The 22,840-nt window shown below is 49.9% G+C and overlaps 1 protein-coding gene across 1 annotated transcript; it reads right to left on the bottom strand.

Annotated features, from left to right (window-relative positions):
• Positions 1-10,659: 10,659 nt before the first annotated feature.
• On the bottom strand, positions 10,660-10,947 carry g0s2 (G0/G1 switch 2). The gene has a single exon (XM_038819626.1). The coding sequence runs from the start codon at positions 10,945-10,947 to the stop codon at positions 10,660-10,662; it is 288 nt and encodes a 95-aa protein (XP_038675554.1).
• Positions 10,948-22,840: the final 11,893 nt, after the last annotated feature.

Here is a 22,840-nt window from a genome sequence, read left to right on the forward strand (position 1 = left end):
CGGAGTCATTTCAGGTTCACTGGAGTCAGCTGAGGTTTCTTGATGCTCCACGTCTGGAGTCAAAACATTCAGGAATGCCTTTGCTTGTGGAGAGGCTTGAGTGAATGAGGTTGGAAGTAACGTGGTGTCACTGGAGTCACCAGTGGTCTCACTGTGATCGTCGAGTCCCTCTGTTCACACTAGCTGAGGTCTGTCACATTGCACATCTTGTATGGGAAGTGGGATGCCGTCGTCACTTGTCTCACACACAGTGGGTAGAGCCTCAGTAGCTTCTTGTTGTTCACTTGAGCTGGGTAGACTGTCAGAGTCTTCTTCTGGTGGCTCAAACAATCTGGGTGGACTGTCATAGTCTTCTTGCTGTGCACTTGAGCATGGCAGACTGCCACAGTCTTTCTGTAGTTCACTTGAGCGTGGCAGACTTGCATTGTCTGCTGCTGGTTGCTCAGAAGAGGTTGCTGGACCCTCATGGTCTTGTTCATGCAAGGACTGTGCTTTGGAGTCTTGTGTTGCTTCTATCGTGGAGGCTGTCCACGAGATCACTGTGGAGGCTGTGTCACTCGAGTCACTTCTTGTTCATGCAAGGACTGCGGTGTGGAGACGTGCAGTTGTCTCGCTGTGGAATCTTTCATCGCTTTCTGTGTGGAGGCTGGGACCCTTTGTGGTGCATGGACCACTCTGTGTGGAGTCGGGGACTCTTCGTGGTGCGTGGACCACTCTCTGTGTGGAGTCGGGGACCCTTCGCGGTGTATGGACCACTCTCTGTGTGGCAGCAGGCCGCTCTCTGTGGGCTTGTACCGCTCTCTGTCTCTTGGTGTTAGGCCGCAGCATAATCCTGCACTCACGAGTCGGGATGTCATATGTGCTGGGCTGAAGTTCCTCAAATCCGAAGAACACATCCGCGTCTGTGTCGGATTCTTCACTGTAGAACACATCTCGTTGCGGTTCAGATTTGGTACTGGGAACGCCATCTCCAATGATGAAACCTTCGTCTGAGTCGTAGTCTTCTAGGACCATATCATCACTGTTTGTGTCGGAGCTGGCATTGGGCTCGCGATGTCCAAAGAAGAAATCAAGGTCAGAGTCGTAGTCTTCAAGGACTGTGTCATCTCTTTGAGTGGTGCTAACTGCTTGTTGCAGGGTTCTGCGGAGGTTACTTTCAGCTACTGGTCGAATTTCAGGCATTGTGCTGTCGTTCCAGCTGAAAGAATGTTGTTTTGAGGCTTTTAAAAAAAAAATTTGTTTTGGGACATTTCCCCTTTAAGTGGGCGTGGTCCGGGGCCTCTGATGTCACGATGCATGTGACGTAGGTCGTAGGAAGCGATTGCGCATGCGCAGATCGCTGCTCCTTTACTTTGCGCATTTCTCTCAACTGCGCATGTGCGGTACCTTTTTTAAGATGGCCGCCGCTCAAAATTGTCGTTCTCTGCTCCAGGTCCTCGGCCTCGTGGTGAGCATTGGCGCCTCTCTTACCGTTTTCTGTTGGTTTGTTTGTGTTTTCCTCGCAGCATTGTTCGAATTTGTCCGGGACTGCCTGGAACTCGCTCCTGTTTTTCCCTTTGGAGAACTTGAATGTTTTGAAGATTTCTGGCACCGGCGATGGTGAGCAGAAGCTCTGTCTTTTCAGCATCGGCCACGTCTTGTAGGTCGGCTGCCACCAGGAAGATCTCAAACCTTTGCCTGAATGCACGCCAGTTTTCACTGACATTGCCGTGGCACGTGAGCTGCTGTGGAACCGGAATCTCGATCATCTTGCCTGGGTGTTGTTGCTGGTTGTCACTGTTCGCTGAGTTGTAACTATACGGATTGAAACAGTCACTCTCTGGTACCATGTCTTGTTATGCTCTAGACGTAGCAAAAGCTGCTTCCTTGATGTGCACTCTGACAAAGGAAGGTTCAGACGTGGAGATAGCTTCAACACGTTTATTGAACTATTAACAATTCTCCTACTTGGATTTGACTCTACTGTTAATCCTTCTATAGCTACTCAGACTGACGAACCAGTCTGCTACAATCCAGGTGGTGGGTGTGATGTTGAATCAACCCTGTGTCTGTACTCACTGAGTGTCTCCACTGGAAAGAGGCAGATCATGTGTGCTGTGTCCTTTATATATGGGTTGGTGTAATGCCCTCCTGTGGTAGTGTCACCTCTGTGTGTATCGTGAATGCCCATTGGTCGTGTCCTATCTTACTGACATATTGGTTGACTGTCTGTGTGTCATGTCTCTGGTGCTCCCTCTAGTGTCTAGCTAGTCTACGTGTATTTACATTAACCCCTTGTGTATTTACAGTGATGCATATCACTCCAGATGGTACATCGGCACTAACCATGTTGGCACATTTCTGCCTATAAGAACAAGAGGGCAATAATAGTCGGTGACTTTAACTATCCCAATATCAACTGGGAATCAATATAAGGGGAACTGAGGGAGAAACATTCATGCAGTGTGCCCAGGAAAATCTTTTCACCCAATTAGTGACAAACCCAACGAGAGGAGACGCAATTCTCGGCCTAGTCTTGGGGAACAAAGAAGGGTGAGTGGGTGAAGTGACAGCGACCATATCGGGGATAGAGATCACAATTCAGTTAGATTCAGTCTTACCATGGAAATGGATAGAGATGAAGCAGGAGTAAAAATTTTGAACTGGGGGAAGTCAAATTCTGCAGGAATGAGAAGGGACTTGGCTGAGGTGGACGGGCCAGCACGGCTAGAGGATAAATCAGTGGAAAACCAGTGGGAAGTAATAAACGGAGTGATCCTAAATGTACAAAGTAGACATGTCCCCTCCATCAATAAGAATGGTACTGCCAAATCCTGACCCCCCCCGGTTGTCTAGAGAAATACAGGGGAAGATCAAACAGAAAAAAAAGCGTACAATAGGCACAAAGAACTAAGTACTGCAGGTAGTCTAGACAAATATAGAAAGTGCGGGACAGAGTCAAAAAGAAAATAAGAAAATCAAAGAGAGGGCATGAAAAAAGATTAGCAAGTTAAAGAAAACCCAAAGTTGTCTTACCGATATATCGATAGTAAACGGTTAGTTAAGGGAAAAGTGGGACCTTTTCTCTTTGGAGCGGAGGAGGATGAGAGGCAACTTAATAGAGGTTTATAAGATGATGAAGGGGATAGATAGGGTGGACGTTCAGAGACTACTTCCTCGGGTGGATGTAGCTGTTACAAGGGGGCATAATTATAAGGTTCAGGTTGGGAGATATAGGAGGGATGTCCGAGGTAGGTTCTTTACTCAGAGAGTGGTTAGGATGTGGAATGGACTGCCTGCTGTGATATTGGAGTCAGCCACTTTAGGAACTTTCAAACGGTTATTGGATAGGCACATGGAGCACACCAGAATGACAGAGAGTGGGATAACTTGATCTTGGTTTCGGACAAGGCTCAGCACAACATCGAGGGCCGAAGGGCCTGTTCTGTGCTGTACTGTTCTATGTTCTATCGGAGATGAAGAAGGAAATGTGTGCAGATGCAGAGACTGTGAGAAGGGTTTTAAATGAATATTTTGTCTCTATGTTTACAAAGGAAATGGATGATGCAGATATAGCCGTCCAGGAGGAACACTGAGATGTTGAACGGGATAATTATAAAGAGAGAGGAAGTACTTGAATGGTTGGGATTCTTGAAAGTTGCTAAGTCGCCAGGGCCAGATGGATTGTTTCCAAGGCTACTGAAGGAGGTCAGGGAGGAGATAGCAGATGCTCTGAGGATGATTTTCCAATCCTCACTAGATACAGGGGAGGTATCAGATGACTGGAGAAATGCAAACATGGTCCTATTGTTTATAAAGTGATCGATCAAAATGCCAAACATTTGTAGGCCAGTTACTCTGAGGTCAATAGTGGGCAAATTAGTAGAATCAATCTGAGAGACAGGATTAACTATCACATAGAAAGGCATGGACTAGTCAGAGATAGTCAGCATGGATTTGTAAAAGAAAGCTCTTGCCTCATAAATTTTATTGTATTCTTTGAGGAGGTGATAGGAAGGGTTGATGAAGGTAGTGCAGTTGATGTTGTGTACCTGGATTTTAGCAAAGCATTTGACAAAGTCCCACATGTCAGATTGGTCAAGAAAGTGAAAGCCCATGGGATAAAGGGCAATGTGGCAAACTGAATAAAAAAGTTGGTTTCGTAACAGGAAACAAAGGGTAATGGTCAATGGCTGCCCTTGTAATTGGGAAGTTGTTTCAAGTGATGTTCCACAGTGCTCTGTGTTGGGACCCTTACCGTTTGTGTTATATATTAACGATTTGGATGTGAACGTGGGGGGCACGACTGGGAAATTTGCAGATGACACAAAGATTGGCCAAGTGGTGGACAGTGTCAAGGATAGCTACAATCTCCAGAATGATGTAGATGGGTTGGTAGAGTGGGCGGTAAAATAGCAGATGGAATTTAACACAGAGAAGTGTGAGGTCATGCATTTAGGGAGATTGAACAGTTATGGAGAGTACACAATAAATGGGAATAAGAACATAATAAGAACTAGGAGCAGGAGTCGGCCATCAGGACCCTCAAGCCTGCTCCGCCATTCAATGAGATCATGGCTGATCTTTTGTGGACTCAACTCCACTTTCCCGCCCGAACACCATAAACCTTTATTCCTTATTCTTCAAAAAACTATCTATCTTTATCTTACAAACATTTAATGAAGGAGCCTCAACTGCTTTACTGGGAAGGGAATTCCATTGATTCACAACCCTTTGGGTGAAGAAGTTCCTCCTAAACTCAGTCCTAAATTTACTTCCCCTTATTTTGAGGCTATGCCTCCTAGTTCTGCTTTCACCCGCCAGTGGAAACAACCTGCCCGCATCTATCCTATCTATTCCCGTCATAATTTTTAATGTTTCTATAAGATCCCGCCGCATCCTTCTAAATTCCAACGAGTACAGTCCCAGTCTACTCAACCTCTCCTCGTAATCCAATCCCCTCAACTCTGGGATTAACCTAGTGAATCTCCTCTGCTCACCCTCCAGCGCCAGTATGTCTTTTCTCAGGTAAGGAGACCAAAACTGAACATAATACTCCAGGTGTGGCCTCACTAACACCTTATACAGTTGCCGCATAACCTCCCTAGTCTCAAACTCCATCCCTCTAGCAGTGAAGGACAAAACTCCATTTGACTTCTTAATCACCTGTTGCACTTGTAAACCAACTTTTTGAAACTCATGCACAAGGACACCCAGGTCCCTCTGCACAGCGGCATGTTTTAATATTTTATCATTTAAATAATAATCCCGTTTGCTGTTATTCCTACGAAAATGGATAACCTCACATTTGTCAATATTGTATTCCATCTGCCAGACCCTAGCCCATTCACTTAAACTATCCAAATCTCTCTGCAGACTTCCAGTATCCTCTGCACTTTTTGCTTTACCACTCATCTTAGAGTCATCTGCAAACGTGGGCAAATTGCACTTGGTTCCCAACTCCAAATCATCTATGTAAATTGTGAATAATTGTGGGCCCAACACTGATCCCTGAGGGACACCACTAGCTACTGATTGCCAACCAGAGAAACACCCATTAATCCCCACTCTTTGCTTTCTATTAACTAACCAATCCTCCATCCATGCTACTACATTACCCTTTATCTTTATCTTATGCAGCACCTTTTGTGTGGCACCTTGTCAAAAGCATTCTGGAAATCCAGATATACCACATCCATTGGCTCCCTGTTCTATACCGCAGTGGTAATGTCCTCAAAAAATTCCACTAACTTAGTTAGGCACGATCTGCCCTTTATGAACCCATGCTGCATCTGCCCAATGGGACAATTTCCATCCAGAGTAGATGAAGTGAGAGATCTTGCCGTACAAGTACACAGGTCCCTAAAGGCAGAAGTTCAAGTAGACAAGGCTGTAAAGAAAGCATATGGAATGCTTTCCTTCATTGGAAGAGGTATAGAATACAAAAGTAAGGATGTAATATTGGAATTGTGTAAATACTGGTGAGGCCACAACTAGAATATTGTGTGCAGTTCTGGTTGCCACATTACAGGAAGGCGTAACAGTTCTGGGGAGAGTGCAGAGGAGGTTTACAAGAATGTTGCCAGGGCTAGAAAAATGTAGTTACGCGGAGAGATTGGATGGGTCGGGTTATTTCCTTGGAACAATGAAGGCTGAGGAGTGATTTGATCCCCCCTCATCCTTCTAAACTCTATCGAGTACAGACCCAGCATCCTCAACCATTCCTCACGTGACAAGTCCTTCATTCAGGGGATCATTCTTATGAGCCTCCTCTGGACCTTTGAGAATGTGGTGGTGAGCTGCCTTCATGAACCACTGAAGTCCATGTGTTGAACATACCCCACAGTGCTATTAAGCAGGGAGTTCCAGGATTTTGACCCAGCAACAGTGAAGAAGTGTTGATATATTTCCAAACCAGGATGGTGAGTGGGTTGGATTTCCATGTATCTGCAGTTCTTGTCTTTCTTGCTGGCAGTAGTCATGGGTTTGGAAGGTGCTGCCTGAGAAGCCTTGGTGAGTTGCTGCAGTGCATCTTGAGGATGGTACACCCGGCTGCTACTGTGCATCAGGAGTGTATATTTGTCAATGTGGTGCCAGTCAAGCAGGCTGCTTTGTCCTGGATGGTGTCACATTTCCTGAGTATCATTGGAGCTGCACTCATCCAGGCAAGTGGAGAGTATTGCATCACATTCCTGACTTGCGCCTTATATGAAATGAAAATGAAATGAAAATCGCTTATTGTCACGAGTAGGCTTCAATGAAGTTACTGTGAAACGCCCCTAGTCGCCACATTCCGGTGCCTGTCCGGGGAGGCTGGTATGGGAATCGAACCGTGCTGCTGGCCTGCTTGGTCTGCTTTAAAAGCCAGCGATTTAGCTGAGTGAGCTAAACCAGCCACTTATAGATGGTGGACAGGCTTTGGGGAGTCAGAAGGTGAGTTGCCCACTGCAGGATTCCTAGCCTCTGACCTGCTCTTCTAACCACAGTATTTATATGGTGAGTCCAGTTCAGTTACTGGTCAATGCAATGGTCCCCCCCCCCCCAGGATATTGATTCAGTGATGGTAATGTCATTGAATGTCAAGGTCCACTGGTTAGATTCTCTCTTGTTGGCGATGGTCATTTCCTGGCACTTGTGTGGTGCGAATGAAACTTGCCACTTGTCTGCCCAAACCTGGATATTGTCCAGGTCTTTTTGCATTTGGACACGGACAGCTTCAGTGTCTGAGGAGTCGTGAATGGTGCTGAACATTATGCAGCCATCAGCGAACATCCCCACTTCTGACCATATGTTAGAAAGAATGTCATTGATGAAGCAATTGATTATTGTTGGGCCTATGACCAGTTTGAGAAATTCCTGTAGTGATATTCTGGGACTGATTTGATTGATCTCCAACCACCACAACCATCTTTCTGCGAGATATGATTCCAACCAGTGGAGAGTTTTCCTCCTGATTCCCATTGACTCCAGTTTTGCTCACGCTCTTTGATGCCATACTTGATCAAATGCTGCCTTGATGTCAAAGGGCAGTCACTCACCTCACCTCTGGAGTTCAGCTCTTTTGTCCATGTTTGAACCAAGGCTGTAATGAGGTCAGGAGCTGAGTGACCCTGGCGGAATCCAAACTGAGTGTCAGTGAGCAGATTATTGCTGAGCAAGTGCCGCTTGATAGCACTGTTGATGACCCCTTTCATCATTACTTATGATTGTGAGTAGACTGATAGGGCAGTAATTGGTTGTGTTGGATTTGTCCTGTTTCTTGTGTTCAGGACACACCTGGGCAATTTCCCACATTGCCAGGTAGATGCCAGTGTTCTAGCTATACTGGAACAGCTTGGCTAGGGGTGCAGCAAGTTCTGGAGCCCAAGTCTTCAGTACTATTGCCGGGATATTGTCAGGGCCCATAGTCTTTGCAGTATCCAGTGTCTTCACCATTTCTTGAGATCACGTGGGATGAATCGTATTGGCTGAAGACTGGCATCTGTGATGCTGGGGACCTCCGGAGGAGACCGAGATGGATCATCCACTCAGCACTTCTGGCTGAAGATTATTGTGAATGCTTCAGCCTTGTCTTTTGCACTTATGTGCTAGGCTCCTCCATCATTGAGGATGGGGCTATTTGTTGAGCTATCTCATACAGTGAGTTGTTTAATTGTCCACCACCATTCACGATTGCATGTGGTAGGACTGCAGAGCTTAGATATGATCCATTATTTGTGAAATCGCTTTGCTGTGAGTATTGCAAGCTGCTCATGTTTGGTATGCATATAGTCCTGAGTTGTAGCTTCATCTCATTTTTTGGTATGCCTAGAGCTGCTCCTGACATGCTCTGCTGCACTCTTCATTGAACCAGGGTTGATCCCCTGGCTGGGTGGTAATGGCAGAGTGGGGGATATGCTGGGCCATGAGGTTCCAGATTGTGGTTGAATACAATTCTGCTGCTGCTGATGTCATCAGCCTAGTCTTGAGTTGCAAAATCTGTTTGAAGTCGAGCCCATTTAGCACAGTGGTAGTGCTACACAACACGATGGAGGGTATCCTCACTGTGAAGAAAAGACTGTCTCCATAAGGACTGTACAGTGGTCAGTCCTGCCGATTCTGTCATGGCAGGGTGGTGAGGATGAGGTCAAGTATGTTTTACCCTTTTATTGGTTCCCTCACCACCTTTAGCATCCCAGTCTAGCAGCTATTGTCCTTTAGGACCCGGCCAGCTTGGTTTGTGGTGGTACTACTGAGCCACTCTTGCTGATGGACATTGAATTCCCCCACCCAGAACATATTCTGCCCCCTTGCCACCCTCAGTGCTTCCTCCAATTGGTGTTCAACATGGATGGAGGAGAACTGATTCATCAGCTGATGGTGGCCGGTACATGGTAATCAGCAGAAGGTTTCCATGCCCATGTTTAACCTGAAGCCATGAAACTTCATGGGATCCAGAGTCGATGTTGAGGACTCCCAGGGCAACTCCCTCCCGACTGTACACCACTGTGCCCCCTGCCACCTCTGCTGGGTCTGTCCTGCTGGTGAGACGGGCAGGACAGCACGGTAGCACAATTGCCCTCACAGCTCCAGGGTCCCAGGTTCGATTCCCAGCTTGGGTCACTGTCTGTACGGAGTGTGCACTTTCTCCCCGTGTCTGCGTGGGTTTCCTCCGGGTGTTCCGGTTTCCTCCCACAATCCAAAGATGTGCAGGTTAGGTGGTTTGGCCTTGCTAAATTGCCCCTTAGTTTCCAAAATTGCCCTTCATGTTGGGTGGGGTTACTGGATTATGGGGATAGGGTGGAGGTGTGGGCTTGGGTAGGGTGCTCTTTCCAAGAGCCGGTTCAGACTTGATGGGCCAAATGGCCTTCTTCTGCACTGTGAATTCTGTGAATGACATACCCAGGAATGGTGAGAGTGGTTTATGGGACATTGTCTGTAAGGTATGATTCTGTGAGTACGACTGTGTCAGGTTTTGTTCAACTAGTCTGTGAGACAGCTCTCCCAATTTTGGCACAAGCCCCCAGATGTTAGTAAGGAGGTCTTCGCAGGGTTGACAGGGCTGGGTTTGCCATTGTCGCTTCCATTGCCTGGGTCGATGCCAGGTGGTCGTCCGGTTTCATTCCTTATTGACTTGTTTTGAGCGATTTGCTACAACTAAACACAACAGATTTCCCTCCATAAAGGAGCCGTATTCTCGGTTCCGCGCCCCCGGCAGCTAGCAAATGGGGTTTCCTATTTTGGGCACCCCCACTCCATCGGTAAATTCCCGGGCGTGCGTGCACTGCCAGCGAAGCGGAGGATCCGGCCGACGGAGAATCCAGCCCCAGATGTTTTAATTTGATTTTTATTGGATTCCACCATGTGCTGGGGTGGGATTCACACCCAGATCCCCAGGGAATTACCCTATGTCTCTGGATTATTACCCATCAGCTTCTGTAGGAGACAGTAACACTACACCACCACCTTCCCATGTGCTTCCTTAGCAGTAAAGTGCTTTGAGGGTGTGAAAGGCCCTATATAAATGCAGGTTATACTTTTCTTGTCATAGCTTTGAATATTTTTATGATAAACATGATTCTAAAAGACTCCGACATTGTAATTTACGGAGATCATGTATAGAAATTGACCTTGTTTCTAGACTGCCTGGAAATATGTTAAATCCATAAAGACTGTGTAATGGAGTAGTGAGAAAATGTTATCAAGTGCCAGGAAATAATAACCCTTTTTAGAATAATTTCTGTTTTTCATTTGGAGAAAGGCGTAGTAACCTGAAATTCATATGCACAAATAATGTTCATCCTTGTTAACAAAGGTTCCTAAGAAAGGGCAGAAAGACACAATTGAAGCAGACTTGAGGTGAGGGGAACTGAAAGTTCTTGCTGCACCAAAGTTTACATAATTCTGAACATCTGTCTATTGCAATGTTTCTAACCACAAAGTCCTAGTTTAAACATACAGGCCACATGCGTGAATATTTGATTGAAAAAACAATTTATTCAATGCAAAAATGCATAAATGAAATTTAAGTGTAAAAAAAAACGTATTCACAGGATACTAGAAAGGTATAAACATAGAGAACTGCTGCACAACAGCAAATTGTAATTTAACGAGCTTATTACTGAAACTCCCTTCTGAGTTCCCAGTAAATCATTGTCAGTCACAGATGCTGCCCCGCAGCCCTGTCCCACCATGTCTGCTTCAGGAGGCATGCTTTCTGTACGATCCGTTCCTCGTTATCTGCCTTTTCACTTCTTTGAGCTGTTTCGGCTCCTTGCTGGGTTCTGTGGGGAGTTTGCTTTTCACCTCCGGCTGCTCCCTGGGCTCAGTGACCGCTGCGAAGGGCGAGCAGACCGTCTCCACCAACCCAATGACCACCCCGAAAAAGGTCAACACCGAGCCCACCACATAAATCTTCACCATCTTCCGGTTGGGTCTTTGGGCAAGCATCTCCCTGGCGAAAGGGATCAACTCGTTCATAGTTTCCATCTCGGTTCCTTCATAAAATAAAATAAAACATTATGAAATTGATGCTGAACAAGCGACAGAAGATCTTCCACAACCTGATTTACTGCAGATACTTTCCCTTACACCAACTGACTAAACAGCAACATTCTAGATAATGTGCTATTCGGTCCTGACCAATTACTGCATCAGAAAGTTCGTTTCATTAAAAAATACTCCAATATAAACTTGTATTTGTCCATCTAAACCTATTTGAAATAATGATTTCTTTACCTTCTTTTTGATAAGGAAGTCACAGTGTGTCCACGGGCTGTTGTGTCTGCTGCCTGTCTCCAGCACTATAGCATGCGATGTGAGTTCCACACAGCTCCACTCCTGGGTTTATATAGAGCTTCAGTAACACCACGTATTGCACGTTCTCTGCTGGCTGGAGCTCCCAGCAAATCTGAAGGTCAGTCACGTCCCGCAGCAAACAAGGGGAAAGGGCAACTCAGCCTCCTCGTTCCGAGAAAGCCCTGGACATGCCGACCTCAGTGTAAGGGGTGAGCAACAAGCTTTAGTTTTGAGAGGCAGAAAATTTAGCCAACTTTTAGTCGAAGAAAAGTCAGCTTCAAGTCAGTTGGTAGCACATCCCCTGAATTTATCTGTGTAAATCCAGGACCACAGAAATGTTTCAGAACAAAAATCACGAAATTTGGCCAATTTAAAAACAAAATTCTGCCAATGCAAGATGACCCCCCCCCCAATACCCATCAGCTTGTACAGGAAACCCAACCACCCTCATAAGCGGCAATAGCTTTTTGGCAGTCTTCAAACTTTCAATACTGAATCTTATTTCATTGCCTCAAAATGACAAAATCGCACCAAAAAAAATTGTCACCAGGTGAGCGAAATGGCTAGTCTGAAACAATTCCACGCTTCTTGAGTACTGTGATCAGCAGCAGGCATTCCCCCGTTTCTGTCCTTGCTGATCATCCCTGTGACCAGCAGTGGGCAGTGGGGGCACACGGCCATTTCCCCATCACTGTCCCTGCTGACCAGCCCTGTGACCAGCAGCGGGCAGCGGGGGGGGGGGGGGGGGGGTCATGGCCATTTCCCCATCACTGTCCCTGCTGACCAGCCCTGTGACCAGCAGTGGGGGCACACGGCCATTTCCCCATCACTGTCTCTGCTGACCAGCCCTGTGACCAGCAGCGGGCAGCGGGGGGGGGGGGGGTCATGACCATTTCCCCATCACTGTCCCTGCTGACCAGCCCTGTGGACAGCCAGTGGGCAGTGGGGGCACACGGCCATTTCCCCATCACTGTCCCTGCTGACCAGCCCTGTGACCAGCAGCGGGCAGCGGGGGGGGGGGGGGGGGTCATGACCATTTCCCCATCACTGTCCCTGCTGACCAGCCCTGTGGACAGCCAGTGGGCAGCGGGGGGGGGGGGGGGGGGGGGGGTCATGGCCATTTCCCCATCACTGTCCCTGCTGACCAGCCCTGTGACCAGCAGTGGGGGCACATGGCCATTTCCCCATCACTGTCCCTGCTGACCAGCCCTGTGACCAGCAGTGGGGGCGCAAGGCCATTTCCCCATCACTGTCCCTGCTGACCAGCCCTGTGACCAGCAGTGGGGGCGCAAGGCCATTTCCCCATCACTGTCCCTGCTGACCAGCCCTGTGACCAGCAGTGGGGGCGCAAGGCCATTTCCCCATCACTGTCCCTGCTGACCAGCCCTGTGGACAGCAGTGGGGGTGCACGGCCATTTCCCCATCACTGTCCCTGCTGACCAGCCCTGTGACCAGCAGTGGGCAGTGGGGGGGGGGTCATGGCCATTTCCCCATCACTGTCCCTGCTGACCAGCCCTGTGGACAGCAGTGGGCAGTGGGGGCGCACGGCCATTTCCCCATCACTGTCCCTGCTGACCAGCCCTGTGACCAGCAGTGGGGGCGCAAGGCCATTTCCCCATCACTGTCCCTGCTGACCAGCCCTGTGACCAGCACCGGGCAGTGGGGGGGGGGGCGCATGGCCATTTCCCCATCACTGTCCCTGCTGACCAGACCTGTGACCAGCAGCGGGCAGTTGGGGGGGGGGGGGCACGGCCATTTCCCCATCACTGTCCCTGCTGACCAGCCCTGTGGACAGCAGTGGGCAGCGGGGGTGCACGGCAATTTCCCCATCACTGTCCCTGCTGACCAGCCCTGTGACCAGCACCGGGCAGTGGGGGGGGGGGGGGCACGGCCATTTCCCCATCACTGTCCCTGCTGACCAGCCCTGTGGACGGCAGTGGGCAGTGGGGGTGCACGGCCATTTCCCCGTCACTGCCGCTTTCCTCTCTCCATCGCCCAGCACAACCATAACTTTCAATATTTCCTCTTTTAATACATTTCTGAAATGACATTAACATGATGTGTCATTTAATTGGGAGTTTGGGGTGAGGATGAGTGGATGGAGTAGCCCCATTTTGCCACTTGCTCTTTCCAGCCCTGCTCGAGGTGTGGGGTAAGCTATAGATGAAGGGGATTGGGGCTGGTTTAGCACACTGGGCTAAATTGCTGGCTTTTAAAGGAGTCCAAGGCAGGCCAGTAGGAAGGTTAAATTCCCGTACCAGCCTCCCCAAACAGGCGCCGGAATGTGGCGACTAGGAGCTTTTCACAGTAACTTCATTGAAGCCTACTTGTGACAATAAGCAATTTTCATTTCATTTAAAAGTATTAACTTGCTGCAGCCAGTGATGACGGCACTTGCGCAACATGAGAGCAAATTCAGCCAAATGGAAAATGCTTGAAATATTCAGCAGGTAAGGCAGCAACAATGGAGAGAAACAGAGTTAACATTTTAGATCGATCATGAACTTTCATCAGAACTGAGGAAAGATAGAAATGAGCAGCAATAAGTTTAGAGCAAGTGAAAATGAGGAGTATGGGGAAGAACAAAAGGGAAGGTCTGTGGAGGGCAGAAGACCTTAAATGACAAAAGGTTTCCTGGTAATGGGTAAAGAAACGAAATATACATCCAAATGGCATGTGAATGGCTGGACAGTGAATGAATAAAGAAAGAAAGGAGATAAAATGAAACAAGATAGAGACACAGATTATGATCTAAAATTGTCACACTCAATGTTGACTCCAGAAGACTAGAGCCCAGAGTTGAAAGATGTGGGCGGGTTTCTCCATCCCGCTGCACCAGATTTCTGGTTCAGCACGGTGTCAGTATTCTCCATTTCGCCGGCTGGTCAATGGGGATTCCCATTGTGGGGCAGCCCCACGCCATCGGGAAACCCCCGGGCTGCCGGCAAAACGGAGAATGCCGACGGCAGAGAATTCAGCCCCAAGTGCTGCTCTTCAAGCTTCTTTGGAATAGTGTCACGGGCCCAAGGACACAAAGGTCATAGTGAGAGCAAGGTGGAGAACTGGAATGACAAGCAACGGGAAGCTCAGAGTCACATTGGACTGAACATAGATGTTTCACAAAACAGTCACCCATTGGACTCGAAAAAGGAGCGTAGGAATTATCTCCAGTGTCATGATCAATATCTGTCCCTCAATCAACATAACAAAGACTGATCCGCCGCTCATCATCACATTAGTCTTTGTACTGTGTACTGATTGGGTGTTGCATTTCCTACACAGCAAATGCAAGTCTTCTTATTCTCAGTTTGTGGAAGCTGAGCATCCCTCAGGGAAGCAATGAGGAGGAGTGGCCCCATTTGTTCTATTTTTCCTCAGCTAGACAATCAAAATTCTAGTTATAATTGTATTTTGGTCTTGGAAACCATCATTGCCAAATCGCAGACTGAATTGCCCAGACTCCACATGAATGAAAAAACAGAAAATGCTGGACAATCTAAGCAGGTCTGACAGCATCAGTGGAGAGAGAAGGGAGTTAACGTTTCCAGTCTGGATGACTCTTTGTAATAAACATTAACGCCCTTCTCTCTCCACCAACGCTGTCAGACCTGCTGAGATTGTCCTGTATTTTCTATTTTTCTTTCACATTCCAGCATCCGTAGTAATTTGCTTTTATTCTATATGGATGCATTGAACAATAGGAGTCACTGGACAGAGGAAGGTCCCAAATTATAATATGGATCAGGGGCAGGAAGGAATACTGGGGTTGGGTAGCTATTTGGCTGCAATGAAATTACTGTGAAAAGCCCCTAGCCGCCACACTCCGACACCTATTCGGTTACACAGAGGAAGAATTCACAATGTCCAATTCACCTAACAGCACATCTTTCGGGAACTGGAGCACCCGGAGGAAACCATGCAGGCATGGGGAGAATGAGCTGCTGGGCAGCAATGCCAAATCAGGCTGGAGGTGCCACCACGTGTGTAGGGGACCGCCGCACACCCTGAATAACCGGCTGCCCATCAGGTTGAGGAGGGACCCAGAAAGGGAGGCCAGCGAAGGCCCAAGGTGTACAGGTGCCATTGGTCATTCAATGGGCTGATGGACACCATGTGCCGTTGAAGACAACGTCCTTGTGGACTTGGCACCTCGTGAAGGAGGAGGACACAACCCCCAGTGACCGTGATGCTCACTGCAGTCCTGATCCTTTATGCCATCAGATCATTTCAGGGCTTGAGCAGTGACCTGTGTGGCATGTCACAATTTTTCGTCCACAAGTGCATCCAGGAGGTTATGGATTTTCTGTATGCCCGGGCATCCAACTATATCAACTTCCAGGTGGACCACGCCCACCAAGATTCCCGGGCTGCAGGACAGGATTTGCTGCCATTGCCGGGATGCCCCAGGTCCAGGGGCCATCGGTGGCACCATGTCACCCTGTAAGCATTGAGGCACCACCATTTCCCTCACAAGTACCCACTCTGTGCTCCTCATTCTTCTTGGTCTTCCGTGGTCTACCGCCATGTCTTGTGCGTCTCCAGGATGCACTTCAGAGATGTAGATAATCTGCGGCTTCCCATGCCCTGTGAAGGGCCTTTGATAGCCTTGGCTGACATCCTTTGGAGGCTTGGCATCGGAGATCCTCGCCCGATTTTACTGGTGTAGAACATAGAACATAGAACATTACAGCGCAGTACAGGCCCTTCGGCCCTCGATGTTGCGCCGACCTGTAAAACCCCTCTAAAGCCCATCTACACTATTCCCTTATCGTCCATATGCCTATCCAATGACCATTTGAATGCGTTTAGTGTTGGCGAGTCCACTACTGTTGCAGGTAGGGCATTCCACGCCCTTACTACTCTCTGAGTAAAGAACCTACCTCTGACATCTGTCTCACTGGCGTCACTGTGCCATCTTGTTCTGCCCAGTGCTCTTGAAATGTGGGACCTCAACAACTCACCTGAGGCAGGTCATCTGGATGGAATTTCAGTAGATCCTTACCTCTGTGGCACAGGCCAACGTCGCTGTCGGTTACTGCTCTCCCCTCAGGCAACCCCGCGATCTATAGGGCTCGTTCCTCATCAGGAGTGAGGACTCCAATCTGTGGCACTCCCCCCCCCCCCCCCCCCCCCCCCTTCGCCCTTTCCCTCCTATTATGGGCTATCTTCTCCTGTAGGGACAAAGTGAGGGCTCCGTGAGCCACATTCTTGATAGGTGGGGAGGGGACTACAGTAGGTGACATGTGTGGACACAGCACCCAGATGTGAAGCGGTTATACTGATGAGTGTCGGGGTGGTTCTGAGAGACAAGCACAAAGATCGGATGTGGCGAGGTTGCGAGGTGTCAGCCGGTATATTGAGGGGGTTTGGGGAATTTGAGGGGTGGCAGACAGAACTGATGTCAGGAGAGAGGTGGTAACATACCCTTGAACTCGTTGGTGATCGATCATCTTCTTCCGACATCATAGGATCATAGAATTTACAGTGCAGAAGGAGGCCATTTGGCCCATCGAGTCTGCACAGGCTCTTGGAAAGGGTACCCTACTAAAGCCCACACCTCCACCCCATCCACGTAACCCAGTAACTCCACCTAATCTCTTTAGAAACTAGGGATAATTTAGCATGGCTAATGCACCTTACCTGCACATCTTTGGACTGTGGGAGGAAACCGGAACACCCGGAGGAAACCCACGCAGACACTGGGAGAACCTGCAGACTCCGCACAGTGACCCAAGCCGGAACTTGAACCTGGGACCCTGGAGCTGTGAAACAACAGTGCTAACCACTGTGCTACCGTGCTGCCCACGGATGGTGGTCCTCATGGTCAAGCTGACAGCTGCTGCCACTGCCTCCTAGGTGGCATTGCTGACCTTGTTGCTGTTTTTCCGATCCCCTCGGGGGAACAGGGTGGCCCGCTTCTCACCGACGGCATGGAGAAGCCTCGTCAGGCTGGCATCGCAAATCGGGGAGCAGGTCTGCATGCTGCCATGCTTGTGTGTTGACTAGGAGTGATGGTGAGGGAGTGTTTAAAAGTAGCTTCTCCTTGTTAGCAGTGAGAAACTGAGACGCAAATCAGGTGAATCAGACTATGAGGCAGCCAGGAACAGCGAGATTCACATGGGGGCTCATTTTTGGCACGAGGTGCCGTTGTATACAGGCCGCTATCTCGCCAACTCGGCCGACTCAAAATACCCCGCCAAATGAGCCCAAAACTGGAGTTTAACTGTTGTCTGCTGAATCGCACCCAGTATGTGGTGTACGCCTTGTGTCGTTGAATCTGCTTGAAGCTGATGTTCAAATGAGAAGTGGTTTAGAATGTTTTGCTGAGAAGCCAGTCCATGATTCAGTTCCCTTACTCCCTGTGGTGAATCACAGTCCGTGTAATTCATGCTGTTATTATATATGATGTACTGTGTCTGTGTAAGCTCGGTATACGAGCAGTTGCGTGGCTCTGCCCATAGGGGGAGATGAGGAGTTTGTACTGGGCTCCACCCTTGGCTCCGCCCATGGCTCCACCCATGGCTCCTCCCACTAACCGGAAGTATAACGCTTGCCAGTCGTGAGCCTGCTGCCAGTTCATCTCGTCGCAGGCAGGCTCTGTTGAAAGACTATTAAAACCACTGTTCACTTCCAACCACGTGTTGTGTGAATTGATGGTCACATCAATTTAATAGTCATTGGAAACAAGAAGAAATCGAAGAAACAACTTTGGAATCAGCCCTCAAACCTGACCGACTAGAACTCAACCCGCAGGCTGCAGAGGCAAGAGAAATCTTTCAGCACTGGCTCAGATGTTTCAAGGCCTACCTGGCTGAATCAAGGACTGCTGAAACTACTGAGGAGCAGAAACTCAACCTACTGCACGCAAGGTTGAGCCACCGAATATCTTCTCAACTCAATAGTACCAACTCGTATACGGGGGCCCTAGCCATGCTAGATCGAATGTACGTGAGGCCCATCAACGAGGTCTGCGCGCACCATATTTTTACGACCCGCCGCCAGTGCCCAGCGGAGTCGTTAGAAGAATTCCTGCGGGAGTTAAAGATTTTAGCTCGGACTGTAATTACCAGGCTGTATCAGCCGAACAGCACATGGAACTTGCCGTTAGAGACGTGTACGTGGCAGGCCTCAGATCGAATTATGTGCGCCAGCGGTTGCTAGCAAAAAGGGCCCAGAACTTAGAGGACACAGTTGAACTAGCTACCACTATGGAGGTCTCATTCCACAGCCTCACCTTTTTCCCCGCGGACCAAGCGACCCCATCCTGGGCCCCCGACCAGCGACTGCCCTAGGCTTGCGCCACGCGGCCACCCAGCCATCACGCAGCCCCAGTGTGCCGTTTTTGCAGACAGCCCCAGCACCCACGGCAGCACTGCCCGGCCCGCAACGCGACCTGCAGCAACTGCGGTCGCAAAGGACACTATGCCCGGGTCTGCCTGGTGAAGAAATCCCCCTCTCCAAACTCTCCCGCAGCCCAGAGCACTCGCTTCCAAAACTCACAGGCCCGCATGCCCCGAAATGCTGCAGCCTGTATGCCGACTCTGTCCCCACCCGACATGTGCGACTCATGGGAGCGGCCATCTTGGGATCCATCCTCTTCAAACTCTGAAACTCACCTCGACAACTACGAACTCAGAGGGCAGTCATCACGGGGCCACTCCAGCACAGCTGATTGAGCCGCCGACTACCCGCAACTCAGCGCGATCACATTGGACCAGTCGCGTCGAAAGCACCTCCGCAACTCAGTGATGACCGTTAAAATCAACGGGTACAGGACACCGTGCCTCTTCGACTCTGGGAGCACCGAGAGCTTCGTACACCCAGAACTAGTAAGACGCTGTTCGCTCCCTATTTTTCCTGCACGGCAAACTATCTCCCTCGCTTCGGGCTCCCACTCAGTTCACCTCCAAGGGCGCACCGTCGCGACCCTAACGATCCAGGGCACCAGCTACTCAAACTTCCAGCTGTACGTGCTCCCTGAACTCTGCGCCCCACTCTTACTGGGACTTGATTTCCAATGCAACCTGAAAAGCCTCACACTCAGCTTCGGCGGGCCCTTGCCCCCACTCACTATTTGCAGCCTCGCCACTCTAAAAATCGACCCCCCCTCCTCTCTTTGCCAATCTCACGCCGGACTGCAAACCCGTAGCCACTCGCAGCAGGCGATACAGCCTGCAGGATAGGGTGTTTATCAGAACCAAGGTCCATAGGCTTCTATGTGGGGATCATAGAGGCCAGTAACAGTCCCTGGAGAGCTCAGGTGGTGGTCGTCAAGACCGGAGGAAAATTCCGAATGGTAGTGGACTATAGCAAGACCATTAATCGGTTCACGCTCCATGACGCGTATCCCCAGCCCAGAATTGCAGACATGGTGAATCAGATCGCCCATTATAAAGTCTTCTCCACGGTGGATCTGAAGTCTGCATACCACCAGCTCCCAATCCGCCCGGAAGACCACCACTTCACGGCATTCGAGGCCGATGGCCGCCTCTTCCACTTCCTCCGGGTTCCCTTAGGAGTCACTAATGGGGTCTCGGTGTTTCAACGAGCAATGGACCGAATGGTGGACCAGTACGGGCTGCGGGCCACGTTTCCGTACCTGAATAACGTCACCATCTGCGGCCACGACCAGCAGGACCACGACGCTAACCTCGATCGATTTCTCCAGACGGCCCAGAAGCTCAACCTCACGTATAACAAGGAGAAATGCATTTTCCGCACGACCAGGCTACCCATCCTCGGCTATGTCGTGGAGAACGGAGACCTGGGCCCCGACCCGGACCGTGTCCCTCATTGTCCCAGGGCCCTCAAAAGGTGCCTGGGATTTTTCTCTTATTATGCCCAGTGGGTCCTTCAGTATGCGGACAAAGCCCGCCCACTATTTAATGCCACACTCTTCCCTCTATCGGATGAGGCTCGTCAGGCCTTCACTCGTATCAAGGAGGACATCGCCAAAGCGGCCATGCGGGCGGTGGATGAATCCGGCCCCTTTCAGGTAGAGAGCGATGCCTCAGAGGTCACCCTCGCAGCCACACTAAACCAGGCAGGGAGACCAGTCGCCTTCTTCTCCCGAACCTTCTCTGCTTCGGAACTTCGACACTCCTCAGTCGAAAAGGAAGCACAAGCCATCGTGGAAGCTATATGTCACTGGAGGCACTACCTCGCAGGTAGGAGGTTCACCCTCATCACCGACCAAAGATCGGTTGCCTTTATGTTCGACAACTATCAAATGGGCAAAATCAAAAATGATAAGATCCTACGGTGGAGGATTGAACTCTCCACCTACAAGTACGACATTATGAACCGACCGGGGAAGCTCAACGAGCCCCCAGATGCCCTGTCCCGCGGCACGTGCGCCAGACGACCGCCTGAAAGCTATCCACAATGACCTCTGCCACCTGGGGGTCACCCGGCTCGCCCACTACGTCAAAGCCCAAAATCTGCCTTTCTCCACTGAGTAGGTAAAAGCCATCACAAGGGACTGCCCGATCTGTGCGGAGTGCAAACTGCACTTCTATAGACCAGACAGGGCCCACCTAGTCAAGGCCTCCCGGCCCTTTGAACGCCTCGCTATCGATTTCAAAGGGCCACTTCCCTCGACCAATAGGAATGTGTACTTCCTATACGTCATCGATGGGTTCTCTCGCTTTCCCTTTGCTATCCCGTGCCCCGATATGACCTCCCACACAGTCATTAGGGCCCTGCATAGTATCTTCACCCTGTTTGGTTCCCCCAGCTACAGGGACAGGTACACAGCGACAGGGATTCGTCTTTTATGAGCGACGAGCTGCGTCAGTACCTGCTCGACAAGGGCATCGCCTCGAGCAGGACTACCAGCTACAACCCCAGGGGGAACGGGCAGGTGGAGAGGGAGAACGCGACGGTCTGGAAGACCGTCCTACTGACCCTCCGGTCCAGGAAGCTCCCGACCTCCCATTGGCAGGAAGTCCTCCCCGATGCGCTCCATGCTATTAGGTCCCTCCTATGTACGGCCACCAACCAGACCCTTCACGAGCGTCTATTTGTTTTCTCCAGGGGCACTACCACGGGGGTTTCGCTCCCAGCATGGTTGAAGACACCGGGCCCGGTTCTCCTCCGGAAGCACGTCCGGACTCACAAAACTGACCCACTCGTAGAGAGAGAGCTCCTGCTCCATTCGAACCCACATTACGCATTTATAGAGTACCCTGACGGCCGTCAGGACACTGTTTCCCTCCGGGACCTGGCGCCTGCAGGATCCAACTCCGACACTACCTCCGCTGAGATACCCCTCGCACTATACCCCTCCCACCGCCCCCCCCGCCACCACCACTCCCCCCCCGCCACCACCACTCCCCGCCCCCACCACTCCCCCCCACCACCTCCCCTCACACTATACCCCTCCCAACCCCCCGCGCCCGGCACCCCCACGCCTGCAGTTTTGCTGCCCGTGCTCCGCGCCCCCGCGCCCTTGGGTTTCCGGCGCTCCCTGTCACCAGTCGAACCAGTCGGAAACGAAGCTCTGACCGAATCACCCCCGGAATCCGCCATGGTCCCCTCGCCGACCCCCACCGCCCAGCCACCAGAAGGGGCTGCAACCCCGGTGCTTCGTCGATCCCAGAGGACGACTCGGCCGCCGGATCGACTTAATTTGTGATTTATAACCTGTAAATTGTAACTTGTAACTCGTAATTTGGATTTTGTAGACACATCAACCCCGCTGGACTCAATTCTTTTTTTTTTTTTAAGGGGCAATTTAGAGTGGCCAATCTACCTACCCTGCACATCCTTGGGTTGTGGGGGTGAAACCCACGCAGACACGGGGAGAATGTGCAAACTCCACACAGACAGTGACCCAGGGCAGGGATTCGAACCCGGGTCCTCAGCGCCGTAGGCAGCAATGCTAACCACTGTGCCACCGTGCTGCCCCGGACTCAATTCTTTACAGGGGGTGAATGTGGTGAATCACAGTCCGTGTAATTCACGCTTATTATATATGATGTACTGTGTCTGTGTAAGCTCGGTATAAGAGCAGTTGCGCGGCTCTGCCCAAGGGGGTGAGGTGGAGTTTGTACTGGGCTCCACCCTTGGCTCCGCCCATGGCTCCTCCCACTAACCGGAAGTATAAAGCTTGCCAGTCGTGAGCCTGCTGCCAGTTCACCTCGTCACAGGCAGGCTCTGTTGAAAGACTATTAAAACCACTGTTCACTTCCAACCACGTGTCGTGTGAATTGATGGTCACATCACTCCCATTGTTCTGGGGAAATAGGATTCCCTGAACAGATGCACTCGCTTCTTCCTCCCCTCCCCCTTCTTGGGTCACTTTCACAGAGGCAGCTTGCAGAAGAACAAGAATAATCAATATTGATTCAAGCTGTACAGTGGAACCATAATCTTATTTACAAAATGTAATAGTTTCATCATTTGAAAGAAAATATTAGTAATTTACTATTTGCTGAATTTAGGTACACGTTGTTCCAGAGGACAAGCTTATAAACATCAATAATATTGTAACTTGATGGTTTACAATTTTGGATTCTGATTGCCTGAATTGTAAGCAAAATTATAGAAATGTATCCGCAGTTACAAAGTAAAAATGCCTAGA

The sequence above is a fragment of the Scyliorhinus canicula genome, chromosome 15 (genome assembly GCF_902713615.1).
Source record: "Scyliorhinus canicula chromosome 15, sScyCan1.1, whole genome shotgun sequence".
NCBI lineage: Eukaryota > Metazoa > Chordata > Chondrichthyes > Carcharhiniformes > Scyliorhinidae > Scyliorhinus > Scyliorhinus canicula.

Bases quoted from the DNA above. Each gene is read 5' to 3' on its own strand.
- g0s2 (XM_038819626.1), bottom strand. From the start codon at position 10,947: ATGGAAACTATGAACGAGTTGATCCCTTTCGCCAGGGAGATGCTTGCC.